Raw genomic sequence first — 27,007 nt, forward strand, 5'->3', positions numbered from 1 at the left:
GCAGAAAAGATAGATCGGGATGGTTCCTGGGACAAGGTATAGATGAGGAAAGGCCTGAGAAATTGGGATTATCTTACATGGAATATAGGGCACAGAAACTGCATTTGACCCAACCAGTTCATTCAAGCATTTGGTGCAGTACAGCCTTCCTCTGACCTTTTAGCAGAACTCGCTCCTGCTTTCTCCCTCAGGTTCGTGTCCAGCCTCGCCTTAACACTAATCACTTCAGCCCTCTCATTACCATCACTGCTAAAGGGTTTCCAGGGGACCCTCTTATATCGAATGCCCGGCGGTCCCGCGCACGCCCCGCGCCGGCTCCAGGTCCCGCGCACGCCCCGCGCCCGGTCACGCCATGCGCGAACCCGGGCTCGTCCCCGATGGCGCGGGCGCGCCCAGTCGCCCCTCCCCTGCTCGATGCGCGCGCCCGGCCGCCCGCTCCCCCTTGGTTCCTGTTCCCGCGCGGCCGCAGAGAGCGGGCGCGCTCGCGCTCCCAACCTCCTCCCGCCAGGCTCGTGCACGCGCCTCGATCTCGCCTGGGTCTGGGCGCGAGTCCGACTCTCCCTGGGTCCGCGCGCGCGCGCGCGCGTGAAGACGCGCTTCCTGCCCGCCGAGTGACGTCGGTGTCCCCCCCCCCACCCACCCCCCGGGCCGGCGGGCCGGGAGCAGCGGGAGGGGGTGGTGGAGGTGGTCACCGGATCGCCGAGTCGGGGTGAGTCGGGACGAAGGAAATAGGGGGCCGGACATGGGGCTGTGGCCTGGTGCGGTGGGGCCCCGGTGTGAGCTGAGGGCTGGTCCTGCCCGGGCCAGGCCTCACGGGCGGTGCACACCCTACTCGGAGCACCGCCCACACTGACCGGTCCTGTACCCAGACTGCAGGGGGTCTGCTGATGGTCCGGGTGTGCAGACCCTGTTGCTGTGTGTGTGTGTGTAGACACCGTCTGTGTGTGCGCGCAGACCCCATCAGGGTGTGTGTGTGTTTATGTGTAGACACTGTGTGTGTGTGTGTGTAGACACCGTCTGTGTGTGCGCGCAGACCCCATCAGGGTGTGTGTGTGTGTGCAGACCCCGTGTGTGTGCAGACCGTTTGTGTGTGTGTGTGCAGACCCCATCAGTATGTGTATGTGTGAGTGTGCAGACCCTGTATGTGTGTGTACGTGCAGACACCGTCGGCATGCGTGCGCGCGCAGACCCCGTCAGTCGGTGTGTGTGCGAGCGCGCGGACCCCGACGGCGTGTGTGTGTGTGTGTGTGTGTGTGTAGACCCCGTCAGTGTGTGTGTGCGCAGACCCCATCAACGTGTGTGTGTGCGTGTGCAGACACCGTCAGGGTGTGTGCGTGCGGACACCGTCAGTCTATGTGTGTGCGTGTGCAGACACGGTCAGCGTGTGCATGCGTGCGTGCAGACTCTGTCAGCGTGTGCATGCATGCGTGCAGACCCTGTCCGTATGCGTGTGCGCAGATCCCGTCAGCGTGCGTGCATGTGCGCACAGACCCCGTCAGTGTGTGTGTGTGAGCGGACACCGTCTGTGTGTGCGTGTGTGCGTGCGCAGGCCCTGTCGGTGTGTGTGCATGCGCAGGCCCTGTCGGCGTGTGTGCGGACCCCGTCAGTCTGTGTGCGCGTGCGGACACTGGTGTGCGCGTGTGCAGACCCCGACAGCATGTGTGCGTGCGTGCGCAGACACTGTCAGTCTGTGTGCACGTGTGTGTGGATCCTGTCTGCGTGTGTGTGTGTGTGCGCGCAGACCCCGTCAGCGTGTGTGTGCGCGCAGACCCCGTCAGCGTGTGTGTGCGCGCAGACGCCGTCAGCGTGTGTGTGTCTGTGTGCAGACCCCGTCAGTCTGTGTGTGCGCGCGCAGACCCCGTCAGTCTGTGTGTGTGCGCACGCAGACCCCGTTTGTGTGTGTGCGTGCGTGCAGACCCTGTCAGCGTGTGCAGACACTGTCAGTGTGTGTGCGTGTGTAGATACCATCAGCGTGTCTGTGCGTTCAGACCCCGTCTGTGTGTGCGTGCAGACCCCGTCTGTGTGTGCACGCAGACCCCGTCAGCATGTGTGTGTGCGTGTGCAGACCCCGTCAACATGTGTGTGTAGACCCCATCAGCGTGTGTGTGCATACTGTCAGTGTGTGCAGACCCCGTCTCTGTGTGGGTGTGTGTGAGCGTGCAGACCCCGTCAGTCTGTGTGTGTGTGTGTGTGTGTGCGTGCGCATGCAGACCCCATCAGCGTGTGTGTGCGTGCGCAGACCCCGTCAGTGTGTGTGTAGACCCCATCAGCGTGTGTGTGTGTATACCGTCAGTGTGTGCAGACCCTGTGTGTGTGTGTGTGTGCAGACCCTGTCTCTGGGTGTGTGTGTGCGTGCAGATCCCGTCAGTCTGTGTGTGTGTGTGCGTGCGTGCAGACCCCGTCAGCATGTGTGCAGACACCGTCAGTCTGCGAGTGTGCGAGCAGACACCGTCAGTCTGTGTGTGCTTGCGGACACCGTCGGCGTGTGTGCGCGCGCAGACCCCGTCAGTGTGGGTGCGCGCGCAGACCCCGTCAGTCTGTGGGTGCGCGCGCAGACCCCGTCTGTGTGTGCGCGCAGACACCGTCAGCATGTGTCTGTGTGTGCAGACCCCATCTGTGTGTGTGTGTGCAGACCCCGTCAGTGTGTGTTTGTGTGTGCAGACCCCATCTGTGTGTGTGTGTGTCTGCATACTGTCAGTATGTGCAGACCCTGTGTGTGTGTGTGTGTGTGTGTGGAGGCCCCGTCTCCGTGTGGGTGTGTGCGTGTGCAGACCCTGTCTGTGTGTGTGTATGTGTGTGTGCAGACCCAGTCAGTGTGGGTGTGTGTGTGCGCGTGCAGACCCCGTCAGTGTGGGCGTGTGTGTGCGCGTGCAGACCCGTCAGTGTGTGCACACAGACCCTGTCAGTGTGTGTGTGTCTGCGCTCATGCAGACCCCGTCACTGTGTATACAGTGTGCGCAGCTTCTAGCACTAGCGCCTAGGTACGTACTGTACTGAGAGGCATAAGATCCTGTGCACGACCTGCACCACCCACCTGCTGCTCTATGTACATGCTCTATTATCAGTCACCACTGATCCATGTACAGACCCTGCGGTTACTCTTTGTTATGTACAGACTGCTCTAACTTGCCTTGTGCATATATTGGAATTATAGCATGGATATCAGAATCATAGCATGGAAACTGGCCACTGAGTGTGCACCAACCCAATTTTTGGTGTAGAATTAGTGTAAATTCACCCCAGATTCTGGCAATTACCTACAGACAAGGGGCAATTTACAGTGGCCAAATAACCTACCAACTTGCATGTCTTTGGGATGGGAGAGGAAACCAGAGCAATTGTTGGAAACCCATTTGGTTGAGAACGTGCATACTACGCGCAGACAGTACCAGAGGTCGGGCTTGAACCTGTGGCTCTGGCACCCTGAGGCAACTGCTCTACTAGCTGCGCCGCTGTGCTGCATTGAGTCATTGAGTTATACAAAACAGAAGCAGGCCATTCAGTCTAGTGCGTCCATGCTGACCAAGTTGCCCACCTTTGCCTAAGTGAACAAAATCCCTCCAGTAGTTTCCTAGTTTTCTTTTACTGTATTACAAGACAGTTGATTTGACGGTGATCTATTTTCCTGGTTTATTTACAGACTTTCTCATTTCCTGATGATGCACAGGCCCACTTGCTCTCAATAGATGGTTAGAGAAGGACCATCCAACTCTTATCAGTGTTCAGAAGGTCTCATGAAATATGTTATAGGTGGTGAACCTTGTGTCTGATTTGATAAGTTATTTGTCTTGTTTCACAACATTTGACAATTTCTACTTTTTATTTTGTGTTTCTCGTTTAGTTTGGTTTACTCTCTTTAGTAATGTAAGAAGCCAGACCCCTGGCACTGAGGTAGATTTTTTTTTAATATAGATTTTACAGATACTAGTATTCTGTAGTTGCTTTCTGGTGGCTGATTTTGACTGGGTTGACTACATGATCTGATTAGTTCTCAGATTCTGAGAACCTGCTGATATGAAGAGTCATTATGAAAGGCATAGAGTCATACAGCACAGAAACAGGCCCTTGGGCCCAATTCATCCATGCCAACTAAGTTGCCTACCTAAGCTAGTACCATTTGCCTGCATCTGGCCCATATCTCTCTAAACCTTTCCTATCCATGTAGCTGTCTAAAGGTCTTTTTAAGGTTGTAATTGTACCCGCCTCTACCACTTTCTCTGGTGGCTTGTTCCATATACCCGCCACCCTCTGTGTGGAAAAAGTTGTCCTTCAGGTCTGCTTTAAATCTTTCCCCCTCACCTTATGCCCTCTAGTTTTAGACTCCCCTACCCCAGGAAAAAGACTGTGGCCATTCACCTTATCTATGCCCCTCATGATTTTATGAATCTCTACAAGATCACCCATCAGCCTGCTGTGCTCCAGGGAAAAGAGTCCCAGCCTATCCAATCCCGGTAACATCCTTTACTGCACCCTTTTGGGCATAATGATATCCTTCCTATATCCAGGCGACCAGCACTGCAGATGATATTCCAACTGCAGTTTCACCAATGTCTTGTACAGTTGTAACATGATGTCCCAACTCTTGTACTCAATGCCCTAAGCGATTGATGGCAAGAATACAAAACACCTTCCTCACCATCCTGTCTGCCCGTGTCTCCACTTCCAGGGACCAATGTACCTTTACTCCTCGGTCCCTCTGTTCTACAATATTCAAGATATCTTTTCAATCTAATTTATTTATCTTTGTTGGTGGATTAAAGTTACCTCTTCTGCGAGGTTTATACTTTCTCTTCCAAATGCTTCCTTATGTGCTTTATTCAACAATAAGATGCACAGTTTAGTAGATTTTGGTGACATTGTGACTGACCTTAATTGGGAAATAGAGCACTAAAATGTTATGGGATACTATTTTCATATACAAAAGTAATACATTAAATTTCTCATTAAAATGTATTGTTGCAGACTGCTTTGATAATGGTGGAAAGTTTTGGCTCTGATTACTATAGTCTCTTTGTCAGTGGGAAAATGGCTGAGGATCCTCAGAGAAACTTCCGTTCTCACTATTATGAAAAGGTTGGGTTCCGTGGTGTTGAAGAGAAGAAATCACTTGAGATCCTGCTGAAGGATGATCCATTAGGTATACCAAGAGAGTTTAAAGTATTCATTGTTACACTGCTAACTCAAGGTATTGGTAATTACCAAAATGCTCAACTGAAGCTTACAGCAGTAACCATGTTGGTACTACAAAGTCTAATTTAAACAGATTTAATTTCTGATGTATGGAACTGATTAAGAAGTTTGTGTGAAATTTAGATTTTTGACCTGAAAAGTTAGTTATATTAATTTTGCTGTGCACCCTTGGTACATGAGAAATGGTTGTAAGATAAATAAGTATACTGCTAGGAATAGAGAGTTTGGGTTTATTAACATTAACGAAACTATTATGAAACTGCTTTTGAGAAAGTGGAACTTACTGAAACAATTTTCATAGTTCTAATGTGCTGTTTATTAGCGGAGAGGATGAGTAACCTGTTTATGCATTATCAAATAAAGCTTCACACACTCGTATGTTGGTTCTGTTAAAATTTAGTCAGAAATATAAATCTTTCAATTTTGTTGTTTGCAGATCTTGAGAAACTATGCACTTTTGCTCAACGCTATCCCCTCCCAACCATGTATCGTACTCTTGTGTGGAAAATATTGCTTGGTATGTCTGAGTAATCTTATTGTAGTAAGTAATGGCATGATTATATCTTTTGTAATCGCTCAGGTTGTCAACTTCATTGCATTCATTGAAGTTGGTTCTGTTTTATACTGAGGGTAATTCCTGCCTCATATAGTTTCATTAAAGAATGTTTGAGGTTTTATTAATGTGACCACGCCATCTAGCTACAAGATTATAAGTTATTTGTTTTTTTTTGCAGGCTATGATACTGCTAGCTGGGTAAACCAGCTCATCTGTGAGCCCTTCCGTGCGTGTCTTAATCTAAATGAGGCTTTAATTACCTTGGACTAATTATGTTGCTAACTTCTCAGTCCAGAAATAAGTTCTTTGAAATTCATTTTTCAGGATCTGGGTTTCATTGGCAAGGCCAACATTTATTTCCCATTTTAAATTGCCCTCAAGAAGGTGGTGTTGAGCCACCTTCTTGAAACACTGCAGTCCTTCTACTGTGCAGACTTCCTCAGTGCTTGGGGTGGGAGTTCCAGGATTTAGACACAATGATGATGAAGGACTGGCATTGCAACTCCAAATCAGTGCTGTGTGATTTGGAGGCAAATCTCCAGGTGGTTGTGCTCTCATGTGCCTTTTGCCCTTGTCCTCCATGGTAGTAAAGGTTGCAGGTTTGGGAGATGTTGTCAGAGTAGCCATGGTGAGAAACAGCAGTGCATTTTACCGATGGTATGCTTTATGCCAGTGGGAGGGAATGAATGGTTAAGGTGGTTGACAAAGCGCCAATCAAGTGGGCTGCTTCGTCCTGGATGTTGTCAAGCTTCTGGAGACTGGTTGGCACTGTGCATGCTCCTGATTTGTGCCTTGTAGGTGGTGAAAAGGCTTTGAGGTGTTTGGAGGTGAGTCACTTGCTGTAGGATACCCAGCCTCTGCTCTGCTATTTTAGGCATGGTATTTATGTGGTTGGTTCACTTGTGTTTCTGGCCAGTGGTGACCCCTTGGGTGTTGATGATGGTCAATTCAGTGATAGTAATGTCATTGAATATCAAGGGTAGGTAGTTAGACCCTCTCTCTTGTTAGGGTGGGTCAATGCCTGGCACCTTTGACATGCCAGATGCAGAGAGGATGTTTCCCCTATTGAGGACTCATGGACTGAGCACTGTTTGAGAATAAGGGGTAGACCCATTTGGACTGGGATGAAGAAAATTTCTTCACTCAGATGGTGGTGAACTATTGGATCTTCCTACCTTGGAGGGCTGTGTAGTCTCAGATGTGGTATTCATTCAAAACAGATTGTTAGATTCCTGGATATTAAGGAAATCAAGATGATAGTACTGGAACATGGCTCTGAGATAGACGATCAGCAATGAGCTTGATGAGTGGCAGAGTAGGCTCGAAGAGGTGGATTATTTTATCAATTTTTTGTATTTCCTGTTATGTAGAAGGCAGCCATTTAGCCCCATGAAGTCTAAATTGACTCTCAGGACATTCGCATCAGTCCCATTCTCCTGCTTGCTTCCCTATAACAGATTCTCTGTCAATGTCCTATCAAGTTTCCCCCGATTCTCCTGCCAAACACCTATACTAGGGGCAAGTTACAGTAGCCAAGTGACCTACATCTTTGGGATGTGGGAGGAAAACAGAACACCCGGGGTAACCCACATTGTCATAGAGAGAATGTGCAACCTCCACACAGACAGCACTGGAGGACAGAATCGAGCCCAGATCGCTGGAGTTGTGAGGCAGTGGCACTACCTGCTGCACCACTGATGGACTCCAGCTTCCATTACTTATGTTCCCAAATTTTCTGGTGTAAATATTATTTGCCACTTATCAGCCCAAGCCGAAACGTTGTTCTGGTCTTGATGCATGCAGGCATGAATGGAATTGAACATTGTGCAATCGATAGGATGGTTATTGATGAAGCTGCTGAAAATGGTTGGTCTTAAGAATGCATTGATGTTCTGGGATGGGTGATTGTCCTCAGACAACCACAACCTTCTTCCTTTATTTGAACTATGAATCCATAAACCATTACAGTTAGCAATTCTCCTAAGTTTGTTCTGCCAAATGGACAGATACATGGATAAGGAAGGTTTAGAGGGATATGGGCCAAACACAAGCAAATTGGACTAGCTTAGATCGACATCTTGGTTGGCTTAGATGAATTGGGCCGAAGGGTCTGTTTCTGTGTTGTATAACTCTATGACATCTGGCATTTGATGTGAAAAGTGTGGATGCACATATGGGTCAACAGGTGATATCTAACATCTCAGCTGCCATTAACACCCAGTCCTTGGCATCGCAGTAAAAGCTTAGACAGCAGCAATCCAAACTCTCTTTGGCTTTTTTTGCCAATCAGACATGGATTTCTGCTTTAATACATTGGATTCCACTGTGGCAGGACCTTTGAGACCTTGAGAGTGTTAGGATCTGTCCTCAAGCATATTGCAAGCACGTGATGCTCTGACCTGGAGTAGTTTCTATAGTCTGTGGAGCAAAATCTGCTGTTATGTCCTGGGTTGGCTGCATTTGTATTCCCACCAATGGCATTGCAGGAGTCCCTTCCCCTAATCTGGCTGGTCCAAACTCTTTCTGCTGAAGCTAAGATGGTGCAGTCTCAAGCAAGGCTATCTGGGACCAGCGCAGATCATAGTAACCCTTCACAGTCATGTACTGCCTTCTGAACTGCAAGGATACAGCTACCCGCAGGCTCTTAAGCAGTTAACTTAGGGAACACTGCAGAAGCAGTAGACCAACCACAAAAAGTAGGCACAAGAGGGAATAGTTAATGCCAATATAAATGATGGATTTTATTTAAAGTTAGCACAGTGAAGATTTTTACTTCAGTTTGGTATATTGAATTTTTTAAATTAATGCTTGTGTAGGAAGCTTTTGATTTCTTGTATGAAAACTTTACTGATAATTTAATCCTTTTGTTCCTGCTATCATTACTTGTGGTTGAAGGAACATTTAATTGGTCACTAGTAGGTGGGAATCAGTATGTGGGAAAATGTGTTCATTTTTATTCATTGACTGTGGTGGGCCATGTAGTAAAAAGATTACAACCTGCTGAGTATAGTTTATCAACTCTCTCCCCATAACCAAAATCTTTCAGTCCAGGCAACATATGGTGAATCCCCATTGTACTCTCTTAGTGTGTGATGCATAACCGTGCCATGGGATTTCTCTGTATCAGGAAAGAGACTTCTTTGCCTCAGGAAGAGAGCTATATTCCAGAACCTTGTGTTTATTAATAGTGGCAAGGTCTCTTTTTCACCCACTTGAGAGGCCAGAAAGGGCCTTGACTCATTCTGAAACATAGCACCCCAGATAATACAGCACTTCCAAAGTACTGCAGTGAAATATCACCCTAATTAATGTGCATAGGTTTCTCGATTGTGGCTTGAATCCACAACCTTGTAATTTAAGACAAATGCCCTATCTCTGAGGAACATTGACAGTAACATTGCATGCAGAGAGAATCGATACTTTTCAAATTTCTACTGAGAAAATTAATAAACTGCTTGAATTTATGATAAAAGCCTTTTTTTGTTTTAAATATGCAATGGAATAAATTCGGATAAACTGGGGTTTGTTTTACAGTGTGACAGGTAGAATGTTGAACTCTGAACAGTGGATATTGGATGGAACATTTTTATGCGTAGCATTGTGATTAACATTTACCCCATGCCTTCAAAGGTATTCTCCCTCCTCACTATGAATCTCACGCTACTGTAGTAACATTTCGGAAAGAACAATACCAGGACCTGTTGCAAGCATTGCAAGTTATCCGCTTTGTTCAAGATTCCACACCACAAGTTTGGGTTTACCTCCGAATGTATCAGTTAGAGTCTGGAACACTGCCACGACGTCCATCTCAGTCACTGGTCAGTTGTATTTATACTATTGACATAACATTTATTTTTTGGCGTCAATGGAAATAAAAGTCTGGAAAGGTGGTTTTAAAAAGAAACTGCTGATTCACTATGATTCATATTCACAAATGGATAAAGTTTAAAATCTACCTCCAGGTTATTAATGTTTTATAGCAGCTAAAATTAAGTGATTCTGTTTGAATGGTTTGTGTGTTGTTTATAAGAAAGCCATTATTGTATTATCCAAACATTACCCCAGACTCATACAGCTTCCTTTCCTAAATGGATTTCTGGAGAAGTGGTGGATGACTTTGGTTGCTCTGGATGGTTGCTGATGCTCTGCGATGTGGCTTGCGTGATGAGCTGATTTAAAAAGCTATGATCTTGTTGGAAGTTAAATTACTTTATTAACATATTTATTCTGATACATATTGTTTAATTTCCAGCTGTTGGTATTATACTTTAAATATCAATATGCTGAAAAATCTAATTACAATTTCTCCTTCATAAACAGCCTTTAGTAGCCGGCTGCTAAAGTATTGATCCAAGATCCAGGCATCTCTAACAAGTCCCGTATTTATTGTCCCTACCTAATTTTTCTTGGGAAAAAGTGGTAATGAGCTGTCTTGAAAAACTGCAGCCCTTTTGATTATGATGGTCCCGTAGTATGGTTGGGGATGGAGTTCCTTGATTTATACCGAGCGATGTTGTAAGAACAATGGGATGCATGGGATCCACAATGAATTGGCCAATTGGATCCAGAATGAGGTTGCCCATAGAAGACAAGGGGTAGTGGTCGATGGGACCTATTCTGGCTGGAGGCCTGTGACTAGTCGTGCTCCGTGGAGATCTGTACTGGGACCTCTGCTGTTTGTGATGTATATAAATAGTCCGGATGAAAATGTAGATGGGTGGGGTTAGCAAGTTTGCTGACGATACAAAGATTGGTGATGTTGTGGATAGCATAGAAGACTGGCAAAGAAATGGCGGATGGAGTTTAACCCAGCCAAATATGAAGTGTTGCCCTTTGGGAGATCAGATGTAAAGAGACAGTATACTGTTAATGGCAAGACCCTTAACAGTGGTGATGTGCAGAGGGATCTTGGGGTCCAAGTCCATAGCTCCCTGAAAGTGGCTACACAGGTTGATAGAGTGGTAAAGAAGGCATATGGCATGCTTGCCTTTATTAGTTGAGGAATTGAGTTCAAGAGTCAGGAAGTTATGCTGCAGCTTTATAAAACATTAGTTAGGCTGCATCTGGAGTGTTGCATTCAGTTCTGGTCACCCCATTATAGGAAGGATGTTGAGGCTTTGGAGAGGGTGCAGGAGAGGTTTACCAGGATGCTGCCTGGATTAGACAGCATGTGCTATAAGGAGAGGTTGGACAAACTTGTGTTGTTTTCTCTGGAGCGGTGGAGGCTGAGGGGAGATTTGATAGAGGTTTATAAGATTATGAGAAGCATAGATAGAGTAGACAGCCAGTATCTTTTTCCCAGGGTTGATATGTTTATTACCAGAGGGCATGCATTTAAAGTGAGAGGGGTTAAGTTCAAAGGAGATGCGTGGGGCAAGTTTTTTTACACAGAGAGTGGTGGGTGCCTGGAATGTGCTCTCAGGGGTGGTGGTGGAGACAAATACAGAAGAGGCATTCAAGAGGCTGTTAGATAGGCACATGAATATGCGGGAAATGAAAGGATATGGACATTGTGTCGGCAGAGGGATTAGTTTAGTTGGGCATTTGATTAGTAATTTCATTAGTTTGGCACAACACTGTGGGCCAAAGGGCCTGTTTCTGTGCTGTACTGTTCTATGTAACAATAATATATTTTTGTGTCCATTAAATGTTCGAAGAGATCCAAGTTTTCATGTACACAATGCTCAAATGGTAGCACATAGCATATGTACAACATGCAAGTAGTAGGGTTTGGCCCTTATAAATTGGTTGGAATATTAGAGTAAGGAAATCTTGCTGTAGAATTACAGAGGTTTGGTGAGACCATATTCGGAGTACAGTGTGCAATTTTAATTTTCTCCTGTAAAGATAATATACTTGCGTGAGAGATGGTGCAACCTAGATTGGTTCTTAGGAACAGAGGGTTTCCCTATGAAGTGAGAGTAAAATTAGCCTATACTCAGAGAAGTTTAGAGATATGAGAGGTGTCGTACAGGATTCTAAGGGTTTGACAAGGTAGATGTTGACCGGGTTTCTTTGGTCCAAGAATATCAGAAGGGACAGACATTTAAGACTGTCAGGAGGATTTTTTCACTTGGGGGTTGTAATTCTGTCTCCCATATACTGGGGATGCTTAGGCATTGAATATTTTCAAGGCTGTAATTGTTAGATTTTGGACTATAAGAGAATCAATCAATGTGGGAATTGGGTGGGATGTGGATCTATGGAGATCAGTCATGATCTCACTTGAATGATGGAACAGGCTTGGGGACTTATGTGATTTTATCTTCTATTTCATAGTGGTGTTCATCTGAGGAAGGACATATCTTGTCCTTGTAACCAGTTTAGATTTAGTGACTGAGATTGCATAATTGATATTTTACTTTATAAAAACTTAATATGCTTTTGGCTTGCAAATACTTACTATGTTATTTCATTATAGAATAGTTTCCCTTAACTGTCAGTACTGGTTAATAGTATTGTACTAGAAAAAAATAGTTGTATTTAAATATCACATTTGTTGTTTATAACAGTTTATTTAATAAATCGTGGAGTTTTTGGGCTAGCATGCGAAAAGTTGACAGTAAAACTGCAGAATGCCTGTAAAGTATCACTAATAGAACATAGAACAGTACAGCACAGGAGTAGGCCCTTTGGCCCATGATGTTGTGCTGAAGTAATTAAGCTAATGATGCCTAATTATACTAACCCTTTTGCCTGTACATGGCCTATATCCTCTCAGGATATTCACAAAGCTGAAAAGGCTACATTTATAACATATAATCCAGTCACCCTGAGACCTACATTCATGTGCCTAGCTAAGAGCCTCTTAAACACCTCTATTGTATCTGCCTCTACTACCATCCCTAGCGGCACATTCCAGGCACCCACCACTCACTGTGTAAGAAGAAAACTTGCTTCGGACATCTCCTTTAAACTTTCCCTCATCACCTTAAATACATGTCCTCTTGTATTTGACATTTCGACTCTGGGAAAAGGTACCAGCTGTTTACACTCTATCTATGCCTCTCATAATGATGTTCTTAAGTAAACAAAACCTGCCATCTCTCCCTGGTCTAGGCTCTGTCATTCTTCTGACAGTTCTTGCGAAGAGCATTCTGCTGTAAAAATACTTTGTTACAAGGTAGGTCTCAGGGTGACTGGATTATATGCTATAAATGTAGCCTTTTCAGCTTTGTGAATATCCTGAGAGGAAATAAAAGAAATACTATTTTGTTAACCTAATTTTCCTGCAGTAATGAGAATAAACATACCTTTCTCATAATATTTTAATGCTGTTAGTAAACTTGTTCTTTATCTCAGGGACCCGAAGACAAAATGTTAATTGCAATTGCAGAAGCAATGGAAGAGATGATAGAGAACGATGTTGATGCCTACTGGCTAGTCAAATGTTTTGTGAAACAATTTAATAATAAATATGGAGATTCACTGCCTCACTTGGTAAGTAACATGCTAACCAATGTAAATGTTGATTACATAGCTGCAGAGAATGGCCTTTATACTATGATTAGGAATGCCAATTGATTAAAAGTTCATTGCATTCTAAGCTTACTTCTTCCCTTTCACAACTAAAATCAGGAGGAGAATTTATGGAATGATGTTTGTCAGTAAACATTGCTGTTACTTGAATAAATGTGTTATTAAACTTTGTGATTGAGGCACAATAATTTATGAAATGCTAGTATTGGCATAGTTGGTAGCAATGTGACTAAGGCAATGTTGCATTGTTGGAGGTGATGAGATGTTAACCAAGATCCTAAATACTCTGTCAGATGGAAGTAATAGACTGTAACATTGTGAAACATTAGCTGTGAAATTGGACAAAGGAGCATAGGTATCAATTTGCTTCCATCTTCTATTGCAAATTACACGCACGTGTTTTTAACGTGAATGCAGTAGGCAATAGTGCAGTTGTGTGTTCTTTGCATGCATCCACAAAAACTTTGAGGAGTAATGATGGTGACAATAGTTCTGATGCAACAAGATTTGGCACATTACTGAAATAAGCTTGTGTGATCCAGCTAACACCAGATTTTAGCTTTAGGAATACCAACCAGAATGGTTCAAATCTCTGGTCACTTTTCCGAAGAGCAACGCATATTACCTGAAGTTCTGTAAGGAGGTAGCAGTGGAGATCTTCACGTGCTGTGGTAATACTTAAGACTCCTGTGTGGACTCTGAGCTGACTCGAGTTGCAGGCTACTCAAAATTTCAGAAGTAGAATATACCCCTGTGGTGTTCTAAGATCAATAAATTATCTAGCAGTTATAGTGCTTGCTGAACCTGAATCACAAAGTCTATCCATTTGAATGGAGAGATCACAAGACAAGGGAGCAGAAGTAGGTCATTCGGCCCATCGAGTCTGCTCCAAAGAAAAGGGAAAAAAGAAATGAGAAATTGGGGGGGGGGGGGCAAAAAAACCCACACTATTCTAACCCCAATTTCCGGCCTTATCCCCATATCCCTTGATACCCCGACTATTTAGATATCTATCTATCTCTTCCTTAAACGCCTCCAATGATCTGACCTCCACTGCTGTACGTGGCAAGGAATTCCACAAATTCACCACCCTCTGGCTAAGGAAATTTCTCCTCATCTCTGTTTTAAACCTGTACCCTCTAATTCTAAGATTGTGCCCTCTGGTCCTGGACTCACCCACCAAGGGAAACAGCTTGACTGCATCTACTCTTTCCAGTCCTTTCAACATTTTAAATGTCTCTATGAGGTCCCCTCTCATTCTTCTGTACTCCAGTGAGTACAGTCCAAGAGCCGACAAACGCTCATCATACGTAAGCCCTTTCATTCCGGGAATCATCCTCGTAAATCTCCTCTGAACCGTCTCCAACATCAGCACATCCTTCCTAAGATATGGGGCCCAAAACTGCGCACAGTATTCCAAGTGAGGCCTCATCAACGCCCCGTAGAGCCTCATCAACACTTCCTTACTTTTATACACTATACCTCTCGAAATGAATGTCAACATAGCATTCGCTTTGTTTGCCACCAATCTGACCTGGTGGTTAACCTTTAAGGTATCCTGCACGAGTAACCCCAAGTCCCTTTGTACTTCACTGAGGGACCGAGGTAAGTAAAGGTGATCTATATTTTTTTGAATTCATTGAATTCCCTTAAAAGTTTGTAATTGGTTAATAGAAATGTATTTTTAAACTAATTTTATAATAGTTTAATGTTTTTCAAATATTTTTGAATCATTCCCAGTGTCAGGATATTCAGACACATGCAGTCTTTGATCAGATGAGGTTATCTAAATTTGGGGAGTGTGGATATTCAGAAAAGAATTGAACAGGCACCCGAGGGAAAATAATTTGCAGGCCTCCAGTGAGAAACTGGCACAGGCTCAGTGGGCTGAATGGTCTTTTCCTGTGCAGTATTGCTGCTGTGATTCTATTTGGTTGGGGTAGTGTGAGGCAGCATGTCAATTCTGGCATACCTGTAGAAGTATGAACTCGTAGTGGTGAGCATGAATGGCTTGTAACTGGCAGGAACGTATTCTGGTTCTGATGAAAATTTAATGGCTAGAAATATTAACTCTGTTTCTCTCTTGAAAATTGGGCAATAGGCCCTAGTATACTTTAACCTTAATGGAAGAAAATTGATAACTGATAATTTCTACTTGCCTTTCGTCAATTGTGTAGCCAAAGAGCCTTGAACATTACCTGAATCTGGAAGACAGCAAGCTCCTTGCTCACCTTAACATGTGCTCAGCCATGAGTAAACTCCCCTATGATGTGTGGTTCACACACTGTTTTGCAGGCTATTTACCAGAATCAAGCCTTCAAAGGTAGGCATTCAATTTTGCAGTAAAAGTGCACTTGTACTACTTTAGTGACATTAAAGCAAAGTAACTGTCATAATAACTGTATAGATGTTTTCTGTGTTTGTAATGTTGATGTGTACCACAATGAGTTAATAAGGTGGTTTTTCAACAAGCTCACAATGACATCCATTTAATGCCCACTGATATGCTGTTCTCAAAATACAGATTTTCTTTCAGAAATAATAAGACATTTATATTTGTAGATGAAGTAATTGGAGAATAGTCACTGTTGTCAAATGTGGTAGCTATTTGTGCATAGTTAGAGCACACCGACAGTCAAGAGATGAATGAGAAATTAATCTGTCTTTGGCAGCGCTGACGGAGAGAGCCTTAATCTTTATTAATTCTCCATTTAAGTGTAATTTAGATTACATATGAAAGTCCTGGAGAGAAGTTGAATCCACAGCCTTTAGTTGTGATGTTTACTGCTTCAGTTGATGCCATCATTGTACTGAGCATAGCTCGTTCTTTGTCTTGCTGGAATGGCTGACTAACAAGTGAGGTTGTACGAACCTGCAGTCGATCATATAGGCTGAGAAATGGAAGAACTGAGAGCAAGATGGAAAGGAAGAAAGGAATAATTGGCATTGGAAAATTTAAGAGTTGAGTGGCCACGTAGATCAATATGGACAATAATGCACATTTTTAAGGAACCGTTATTAACAATGCTGACACTGTTACCCGTATGAGTAGGAGAAACTAAAGGACCCGTACCCGTAGGAGAGACTAAAGGAGCTAGGGCTGTACTCATTGGAGAGAAGGAGGATGAGGGGAGACATGATAGAGGTATACAAGATATTGAAAGGAATAGATAGAGTGGACAGCCAGCACCTCTTTCCCAGGGCACCAGTGCTCAAAACAAGAGGACATGGCTTTAAGGTAATGGGTGGGAAGTTCAAGGGAGATGTCAGAGGGAGGTTTTTCACTCAGAGAGTGGTTGGTGCATGGAATGCGCTGCCTGGGGTGGTGGTGGAAGCTGATACATTGGTCAAGTTCAAGAGATTGTTAGATAAGCATATGGAGGAATTTAAGATAGAGGGATATGTGAGAGGAAGGGGTTAGGTAGTCTTAGGTGTGGTTTGAAGGGCAGCACGACATGGTGGGCCGAAGGGCCTGTGTTGTGCTGTATGGTTCTATGGTATGCAGTTGTCCTTGCAACATTTTGGTCAACTGCTTTCTGAATTACTGCAATGCTTGAGCTGGATGGTGTCTAGAAAAGTATTCCAGGATTTTGATCTCATTTGAGCCTGGCCACAGCAACAGCATGTATGTCTAAATCAAGATTGTGTGGGGCTTGGAGCAGACCTTGGAGATAAGGGTTTCTCCATGATGTTCTTAGTCTTCTATTCTACTGTGGAAAAGGTCATGGTGCAGTCAGAAGGAAGCCTGTTGAGTTGCTGCCAATGTGTCCTGTACATTGGAAAATGGTGAGCCAGATGATAATCAAGATGCATTGAAGGATAGGTGATCAAATGTTCTGTGATTAAGAGTGCAGAAAATGTGCATTCTTGTGATGTGTGAGGTAAAATTTGTTGTGTATGTTACAGACATAAGCAGCACCTTGTGTCACCTTCCCTGCCTTGATGAATTTGGGGACTCCATTTCCTGTTTTCTCCTAACCATTGATTTTAGAACATAGAACATAGAGCAATTACAGCACAATTCAGGCCTTTTGGCCCACAAAGCTGTGCTGAACATGTCCCTACCCTAGAAATTACTAGGCTTACCCATAGCCCTCTATTTTACTCAGCTCCATATACCTATCTAACAGTCTCTTGAAAGACCCTATCGTATCAGCCGCCACCACCATCTCCGGCAGCCCATTCCACGCACTCACCACTCTCTGAGTAAAAAACTTACCCCTGACATCTCCTCTATATCTACTCCCCAGCACCTTCAACCTATGTCCTCTTGTGGCCACCAATTCAGCCCTGGGGAAAAGCCTCTGACTATGTACCCTATCAATACCTCTCATCATCTTATACACCTCTATCAGGTCCCCCCTCATCCTCCGTTTCTCCAAGGAGAAAAGGCCAAGTTCCCTCAACCTGCTTTCATATGGCATGCTCCGCATCTGTCTTTCTGTCTTGTTAACTCTGTTCCAACATCTACTGTGGCAAGGAAACCTGCCTTTCCCTGTAATAAAGTTGCATAGTGTTCAGACTGAGAGGGGCAATGGTTTCAGTGGTACTATGCACACCAGATAAAAATTACTGCTGATAAATGATAAACACACCTGAAGAGTTAAGCATTCAGCACTTACTGTACCACTGGAGGTTAATTGCTTGTTAATTTGTATTGGCTTTTTCTTGATTGAATAATGGTTCAGTGCTTTCTGGACTTCTTTAAAGTTGCTAAATTCTACCGGAATATGTGCTGGATGTTTAAGATTCTTTCTTGACTTCTGCAGTCACCTCCATGGCAACGCCCACCACCTATTGTAATCATTTTAAAAGTTGCAACCTGTCTTTAGTGCAGGTCTGCTTTAATTGTTGCTCGTCGTATATGAAAAGTTGCATCCTGATAGGACATTATACCATTCAAACACAGATTGGGTTAATTTGGATGAAGAAATTCTTACCATGAGAAGGTTGTACAAATTGTGTTGCTTATGTCAAGTCAATTAGCTTGTCATTTAAAAGTTGGTGGTGAAATGGAAAGCAAAACAAGTTAGCTATTCATTTGATCCTGGCACTAGTGCAGTTTCCTGCACACAGCATTAGATGGTGAGTAATTGAAGGTACATGTACGTTGTATTTATTATTACCATGTATACTGTTTACTTTGTGAACCATGCAAACATGGAATTTCATTGCACCATGGTGTATATGACAATAATCTAATCCAACCTGACATTTTTCCCTTCCTAAACCAAATCACCAAAAATGGATTAACAGGGCCAGTTACTATTCGTGAGTCATTATCTATTGTAACACATAAAGTACTGGAGGAATTCAGTGGGTCAGGCAGCATCTATGGAGGGAACTGGGCAGTCGACATTTCTGGATGAGACCCTTCGTCTGGACCGGAAAGAAAGAGGGGATATAGCCAGTATAAAAAGGTAGAGGGAAGGGGTGGGGCAAGAGCTGGCAGGTGATAGGTTGATCCAGGTGAGAGGGGTGACAGGCAGATGAGGGAGGGGGGAGCAGGAATGATGTCAGAAACTGGGAGGTGATGGGTGGAAGTTGATGGAATCTGATAGGAGAGGACAGTGGGCATGGAATAGAGGTGGTACTTTGCTTTATGATTACATTTTGGAGACACATCGATTTCCATTAGGATTCTCTCATTTTGATTTTTTTTCAGGGTTTGGGACAAAGTCATAAGTGGATCATGCAAAATTCTGGTCTTCGTAGCCATGGAGATCTTACTAACTTTTAAGATGAAATTAATGGCAATGAATAAAGCAGAAAGTATTACACAGTTCCTTCTTAACGTAAGTACACTTGTCAGCAAGTATATTGCCAACTTTTCCTGAGTAAATTGTCACCCCGGTAATGAAAGGTCTATAACTAGATGCAATTATTGTTTTGTGTTCTTTACACAATGCCTCATGCTGGACATTGATTATTTAATAATAATGTCTTTGAAGAGCACTGTTTCTCATTTCATTTCTATTTGAGATCTCAGTTATTTGATTTTGTTTTGATTTAATGAATTCATTAGCCCATAACATTCTTTTCTTTTAGAAATCTGTATTACTATAATTTCTTATGACATAGTGCTGGCTCTATGACCAATCCCATTCCTCACAATTTTCCTTGTAACCTATTCTTCCCACATTCCCATCAACTCCTCCATCAGATTCTACCACTCACCTACACACTAGGAGCAATTTACGGTAGCCTACCCACATGTCTGTTCAGACTGATGTTCAGGGCAAATTGTGTTTTGCTTCACTTTCCTTTTGTTTTTGATGTGGGGGGGGGGGGGGGGGTCAATAAACCTTGCCATTTCATCATTTCCTATACAGGAAGTCCCCGAGTTACAAACGTGTTCTGTTTTTGAGACTGTTTGTAACCCGATTTTGTATGTAACTCGGAACAGTGTCCGCGCATGCGCACTTGGGCCGGGGATCGCGGCTGCGCATGGCCCTAGCTGCACATAAGCACTTGGCCCGGGGTTCCCCGGCCGCATATGCGCACTTGGCCTGGGGTTGGGCCAAAGAAGGTGTATCGCTGCCGTGGTAGGATCGGGGGCCGGGCCCGCTTACGAACCGACCACAAAGGTCGGTTCATAAGTACGGGCGTTTGTAAGTCGGGCGTTCGTAATTCGGGGACTTCCTGTATTTGAATTGTTTATTTTTTTTACCTCTTGACTTGTATTTGTAATCTTCCCTATCACAGTTAGTTACAGAAGATGTTGCATTAACCACCATACACGTTCAATATCATATTCAATATAACTAAGTGTAATAAGAAAATTCTGTCCATTTTTCTTCAGACAGCCTGTGTTGACTTAATGGGTCTACCATGCTATAATGACTCAATCCTGTTAATAAGATTACTTTATTCTAACGATGTGTTACTTGTGTGTTTGTTTAGATTCCACAGGAGAATACAGATGCGATCATCAGCAAAGCCATTGATTTATGGCACAAATATGTTGGGACTCCTGTGCACTCTGTGTAATTAAAACTTGAATGAAAAAGATTGATTATTGTCTTGTATTTAATAATTTATTAAAATAACTTTGCACAAAATTTGAAAATTGGACTTTTAAATAAGACAATGCTATAGGATTTCACAATTCAGGTGAGAAGATCATAGGATTGAGTTCCACTATGGGAATGTGAACACATAATCCTATCTTATTGAGGAAGACTTTCATCATCAATGGTGCAATCTCTTGGTAACTGTATATGAAGACCCTGTTTCCTCCCTTCAAACTCCCAGATGGAGGTAACAAAAAATCCTTAGCACTGTTTAAAAGAAGTGCAAGGGAGTCCTCCCTGGAAATAGTAATGTTCAACCCTCAACGAACATTATTAAAAATAGATTATATGGTCATTGTATTAGCACTTTCTGGCAGCTTACTGCATAAATATGATTAAAAACAAGATTCATTGGAGCATAGGAGAATGAGGGGTGATCTTATAGAGGTGTATAAAATCAAGAGGGGCATGGATAGGGTGAATCCACACAGTCTTTTTCCCAGGAGTTAGGGAATCAAGAACTAGAGGGCACAGATTTAAGGTGAGAGGGGAAAGATTTATTAGGAACCTGAGGGGCAATTTTTTCACCCAGAGGATGGTCAGTATATGGAATGAGCTGCTGGAGGAAGTGGTTGAGGCAGATGTATTAACAACATTTAAGACACTTGAACAGGTACATGAATAGGAGAGGTTTAGACGAATATGAGCTAAACATGGGCAAATGGGACTAGCTTAGATGGGCATCTTGGTTGGCATGGACCAGTTGGGCTGAAGGACCTGTTTCCATGCTGTATGACTATAATAGGGTAGGCTCGATGAAAGGATATTACTTGCAGTGTTTGAAGGTTATAAAATGGTGTGGAAGGGAATGGGGTCATTGATGTCATCTTAAGCATAAGGAATTTACAGTGGGGCATGAGAAACCGCACTAGTTGTGAGGCCATGAGGTTTGCTTCTAGACTGTCAATTGAGGTAGAAACCATGATGACATTAAATTTTTTCGGATGTGGATGCAGGAAAAGAGGTTATAATGATGGGAACAGACTGTTTATTGACTATTCACCTTTGTGGATGGTAAATGTTAACAATGACAGATTTGACAAATGGCCTGCCTTAACTGACATACATTTTACATAATCTTGGGAAGGCATGTCAGTTAGATCTTGATGTCTTAAAAGAACAAGCTTACCTAAGCTGGGTCACAGAAGAGAAATTCTGGCCTTGTTACACTGCTGAGAAACTTTCCAAGTTTGATCAGAAATTTGAAACCAGGATTTCAGCCAGTTAAGGTTTCCGAGACCAGTTTTCTTGCTTCAATTAAAGCCCTTTGTTCATGACTTTCATAACAGGCCTAATGACAGTATTACTTGCATATTGTATTAATTGTCCATTACATAATTCACAAAATAAGCTATCCTTGTGCTTATGTATTGATCTGACAGAAACAGCTGAGTTTTATCTAATTGCTTTGGTAATTTGTCAATGTACTTTCAGAGATTGATGAACATTATTTAGAAGCTGGGTACTTTGGAATTATGTCCTGCATAGGTATTGGAAAGGCTTAACCAACTTAGAGGGAACAAAAGGAACAAATGGTCAGACATCCATAGAGAGGAAAAATAGACATAACTTTTCAGCTCAGTGATCTGTTGAAATCAGAGACAAAAAGAGCAACTTGGGCAAATCAAGAATGGATCATCGATATGTTATTTCACTATCAATGGTTACCTGAATGAAACTTCAAAGTACAAAAAAAGATTGTGATCTTCCATACTACATGGTAGAAATTCAGGCAAAGGTGAATTATTATAATTTAAGGGCAAGATTTAGTTCTCCAATTAAAATTTGCTGAAAAAAATTGAGAACAGATTTGCTCATTTTGATATTTTATGTCTGGTGTTTTTTATCCTCCCGTTTGACACTGAGAACTTAAAGAATCTAATGGAACAGTCCAAACTGTTTGACTAGTTTGGAAAGTCAGTCTTTTAAATGGCAAGACATTAAGCGTAGCAAAGAATATCTTGAGCATGCATCATAAATAGAGGCATTAAGTTCAAAAGCAGAGAAATTATGCTGAACTTTTTAAAATTGTGGTTGGGCCACAGGTAGAGTATTGCAACCAGTTCCGGTCACCACATTTTGTGTTTGTGGCTGAAACTATCTCTGTTAAGGGTAAAGCAAAATCCTGTAATAGTAAATGTTGAGAAATGCTGGCACTGGACTTCATGGTGCAAAGGCACAACTGGTGAATGAAAATAGAGAACCTTAGTGGCTGTGTTAAAATATTTATTGTGAAATATCTATACTTGTACTGTGTCCAATTAATTAGTAGAAGTGTTCTTATTGGCAGAACTGATATTCCAGTTGCTGCAAAAATGGTTGCACAAAGTGGTTTCAGAACAGAAATATAGGAAGCAGTTACTATGGAGTCAAGCTACCACAGCACCAATTTCAAGACTAACAAGGAAGCTGGCCTACAGAGTGATGAGAAGCATAGCTGTTGCCATGGACAGATTGCCAAGGCAGCTAAATAGGAATGTGAAAAATATGAAGAGCAAATGCATGCACGTGGACCAGAACAACATTTAAGGCATGCAGATTGGGACGCAACATAAACAGCACATCTTGTACCTTTAGCATGGTGTCAGCTAGTTGTGATAGTTTGTAACCGGAACTTAAGGGCAAAGTTGCATATCTGTCACCCAAGACAATCAAATGGAAGAATTGTAGATCATGCATCTCCAAAATTTAAATTCTCCTGACCATTTGTGTTCCACAACTAAGAAGATAACCTACAGTTGTGGGAATGATCACCCAGGATTGTATTACCACTAATATTTGATTGACTTTTCAACATTTGTATTATTACAGTATTGTACATCAATATTAAGGCCTGTTTGAAACCTCTTTGGCCCAAGTCCCACAGATGTTATTATTGTAGAGCTAATAGCATTCTGTGGCAACAGTAACCACGGATACCCACTTTCACTTTCCTCTGATAGCGCACTTTCAGTGCTTGAAGGTCTGATGCATATGGAGTTTGATAAAGGAGGGCGATAGATATTTGTTAAATAAACCAGAAGTAACTTGTCACTGTAAGGTGATTGCTTCTAAATTTTGTGGCTAAAGAATAGCAGTAGTGATAACAAAAGGTGGCACTGCTGTGGGTGGTCATTACTGTAACTACAGTGAAGAGACGAATATAGTTTAATAGAATATGAATTGTAGATGCATCAGACCTGGAAAGTGTTAGGCAAAGATGCTTACCTGAGCCTTTTAAGCGTTAGACGTTGGATGGCTTCTGTTTGTGTAACAATGAAAACTTAAATATGAGCTACCAGATGGTTTTCAGCATTTCCCTGAAGGAAAGAGTAGGCTCCAAGCTCTGTAAAGTTAGCATGAGGTTGTTGCTGGATTCCTTTGTGCTCCTTGAAGCTGCTGTCTGTGTGAGAGCAAAACTGATTATATGTGGTTACTAGCCGAGTGTTTTCTGATTTTATTGTAGATTTCCAGCATCTGCAGTTTTCTGATTTTGATTATATGCAGCATTTACTTAAACACATTTACTTAAGTGCAAGAAGTATCAGGAATAAGAGTAATGAAAGAGCTTGGATAAGTACATGGGACTATGATATTGTGGCTCTTGTAGAAACTTGGCTGTCACCAGGGCAGGAATGGATATTGAATATTCCTGGATTTCAGTGTTTTAAAAGGGATAGGGAGGGGGGGGGGGAGAAGAGGAGGAGGGGTGGCGATACTGGTCAGGGATACTATTACAGCTGCAGAAAGGGTGGATAATGTAGAAGGATCCCCTAGAGTCAGTGTGGGTGGAAGTTAGGAACAAGAAAGGAGCAGTTACTCTACTGGGAGTATTCTATAGGTCCCCAGTAGCAGCAGGGATACTGAGGAACAGATTGGGAGGCAGATTTTGGAAAGGTGCAAGAATAACAGGGTTGTTATCATGCGAGACTTCAACTTCCCAAATATTGATTGGCACCTGCTTAGTGCCAAAGGTTTAGACAGGGCAGAGTTTGTTAAGTGTGTCCAGGACGGATTCCTGTCACAGTATGTTGACAGGACGACTAGAGGGAATGCCATATTAGATCTAGTATTAGGTAATGAACCGGGTCAGGTAACAGATCTCTTGGTGGGTGAGCATTAGGGGGACAGTGACCACTGCTCCATAACCTTTAGCATTGTCATGGACAAGGATAGGAGCAAAGAGGACGGGAAGATATTAAGTTGAGGAAGAGCAAACTGTGAGGCTATAAGGCTAGAACTTGAGAGTGTAAATTGGGATGACATTTTTGAAGGGAAATGTACTATGGAGATGTGGTCGTTGTTCAGGGATCTCTTGCAGGATGTTAGGGATAAATTTGTCCCAGTGAGGCAGAGAAAGAATGGCAGGATGAAGGGACCATGGGTGACAAGAGAGGTGCAACAACTAGATAGGAAGAAGAAGGCAGCATACATAAGGTGTAAGCAGCAAAGATCAGATAGGGCTCGTGAGGAATATAGAGTAGCAAAGAAGGAACTTAAGAAGGGGCTGAGGAGAGCAAGAAGGGGGACATGAAAAGGCTTTGGTGAGTAGGGTTAAGGAGAATCCCATGGCTTTTTTCAGGTACGTGAAGAGCAGAAGGATGACGAGAGTAAAGGTAGGACTGATTAGGGAAAAAGGTGGGAAGATGTGCCTGGAAGCTGTGGAAGTGGGTGAGGTTCTCAATGAATACTTCTCTTCAGTATTCACCAAAGAGAGGGGCCTTGATGACGCTGAGGATAGTGATGGTAAGGTTAATGTTTTAGAGCATGTAGATATCAAGAGAGAGGATGTGTTGGAGCTGTTAGAAAATATTAGGACAGATAAGTCCCCTGGGCCTGATGGAATATTACCCAGGCTGCTCTGCGAGGTGAGGGAGGAGATTGCTGAACCGTTGGCTACGATCTTTGAGTCCTCGTTGTCCACGGGAATGGTACCGGAGGATTGGGAGGGTGGCAAATGTTGTCCCCTTATTCAAAAAAGGTAGTAGGGATAAGTCCAGGGAATTACAGACCAGTGAGCCTTATGTCTGTGGTGGGCAAGCTGTTGGAAAGGATTTTAAGTGATAGGATCTATGAGCATTTAGAGAATCATGGACTGATTAGGGACAGCCAGCATGGATTTGTGAAGGGAAGATCTTGCCTCACCAGCCTGATAGGATTCTTTGAGGAGATGACCAGGAAGATTGATGAGGGTAGTGTAGTAGATGTGGTCTACATGGATGTTAGTAAGGCATTTGACAAGGTTCCACATGGTAGGCTTCTTCAGAAGGTCAGAGGACATGGGATCCAGGGAGGCTTGGCCGTGTGTATTCAGAATTGGCTTGCCTGTAGAAAGCAGAGGGTTGTGGTGGAGGGAGTGCATTCAGATTGGAGGGCTGTGATTAGCGGTGTCCCACAAAGATCAGTTCTGGGACCTCTGCTTTTCGTGATATTTATTAATGACTTGGATGAGGGGGTAGAAGGGTGGGTTAGCAAGTTTGCAGATGACACATAGGTCGGTGGTGTTGTGGATAGTGTGGAGGACTGTCGAAGCTTGCAGAAGGATGTTGATAGGATGCAGAGCTGGGCTGAGAAGTGGCAGATGGAGTTCAAGTGTGAGGTGGTACACTTTGGAAGGACAAACTCCAAGGCAGAGTACAAGGTTAATGGCAGGATTTTGGGCAGTGTGGAGGAGCAGAGGGATCTGGGGGTTCATATCCACAGATCCGTGAAAGTTGCCTCACAGGTGGATAGGGCAGTTAAGAAAGCTTATGGGATGTTAGTTTTCATAAGTCATGGGATCGAGTTTAAGAGCCACGAGGTAATGATGCAGCTCTACAAAACTCTGGTTAGACCACACTTGGAGTACTGTGTCCAGTTCTGGTCGCCTCATTATAGGAAGGATGCAGAGGAGTTTTACCAGGATGCTGCCTGGATTGGAGAGTATGGATCATGATGAGAGACTAAGGGAGCTAGGGCTTTACTCATTGGAGAGAAGGAAGATGAGGGGAGACATGATAGAGGTATACAAAATATTAAGCGGAATAGATAGAGTAGACAGCCAGCGCCTCTTTCCCAGGGCACCAATGCTCAATACAAGAGGGCATGGCTTTAAAGTAATGGGTAGGAAGTTCAAGGGAGATATCAGTGGGAAGTTTTTCAACCAGAGAGTGGTTGGTGCATGGAATGCGCTGCCTGGGGTGGTGGTGGAGACAGATACGTTGGTCAAGTTCAAGAGATTATTAGATAAGCATATGGAGGAATTTAAAATGGGATATATGGGAGGAAGGGGTTAGATAGTCTTAGGCGAGGTTTAAAGGTCAGCAGAACATGGTGGGCCTGTATTACGCTGTATTGTTCTATGGTTCTATTTAAACCACGCCCAAATTGCTAAGTACCGACTTGGCCTTTGCGAACAATAATTAGCACACATTTAGGTATCCTGTTTTAATGAAACCACCCAATTACCCCCTATGAAACCTTTGTCTAAAGCTGTAAACAATTAAAGTCTCAATTCTGAATGCAAAACTAAATTTCAGAATGAGATCACTCATTCTCTTGTTTACCAAATTCCTGACTTTTTGCATTCTGTTCAAACTGCACCCTATGAGACTGCTCCTTGGTAATACATTTTAGCAACTTCACAATAATTATATCCGACAGACTGGTGGAAAATCTCCTAATTTCTCCCTTATTCCTTTCCTGAACACTGTTGTTAAATTTGGGGCTTTCCAATCTGTAGAATTGTCCC

At 43.4% G+C, this 27,007-nt stretch overlaps 1 protein-coding gene across 4 annotated transcripts; it reads left to right on the top strand.

Annotated features, from left to right (window-relative positions):
• Positions 1–416: 416 nt before the first annotated feature.
• Positions 417–20,236, top strand: tbc1d7 (TBC1 domain family, member 7). Of its 4 annotated transcripts, none has more exons than XM_052016146.1 (9): positions 417–709; positions 3,641–3,750; positions 5,019–5,137; positions 5,627–5,707; positions 9,377–9,564; positions 13,049–13,186; positions 15,403–15,548; positions 18,891–19,020; positions 20,129–20,236. In XM_052016146.1, exons 3-9 carry the CDS (start codon positions 5,026–5,028, stop codon positions 20,213–20,215), a joined length of 882 nt encoding a protein of 293 aa, XP_051872106.1. In that variant the 5' UTR covers positions 417–709; positions 3,641–3,750; positions 5,019–5,025; the 3' UTR covers positions 20,216–20,236. The 4 variants fall into 4 exon arrangements, with proteins under 4 accessions (XP_051872106.1, XP_051872108.1, XP_051872107.1 ...); XM_052016148.1 differs by having other exon boundaries at positions 3,641–3,689; XM_052016147.1 differs by lacking the exon at positions 3,641–3,750.
• The last annotated feature ends 6,771 nt before the right edge of the window (positions 20,237–27,007 follow it).

This window comes from Pristis pectinata, chromosome 5 (assembly GCF_009764475.1).
Source record: "Pristis pectinata isolate sPriPec2 chromosome 5, sPriPec2.1.pri, whole genome shotgun sequence".
Taxonomy (NCBI): domain Eukaryota; kingdom Metazoa; phylum Chordata; class Chondrichthyes; order Rhinopristiformes; family Pristidae; genus Pristis; species Pristis pectinata.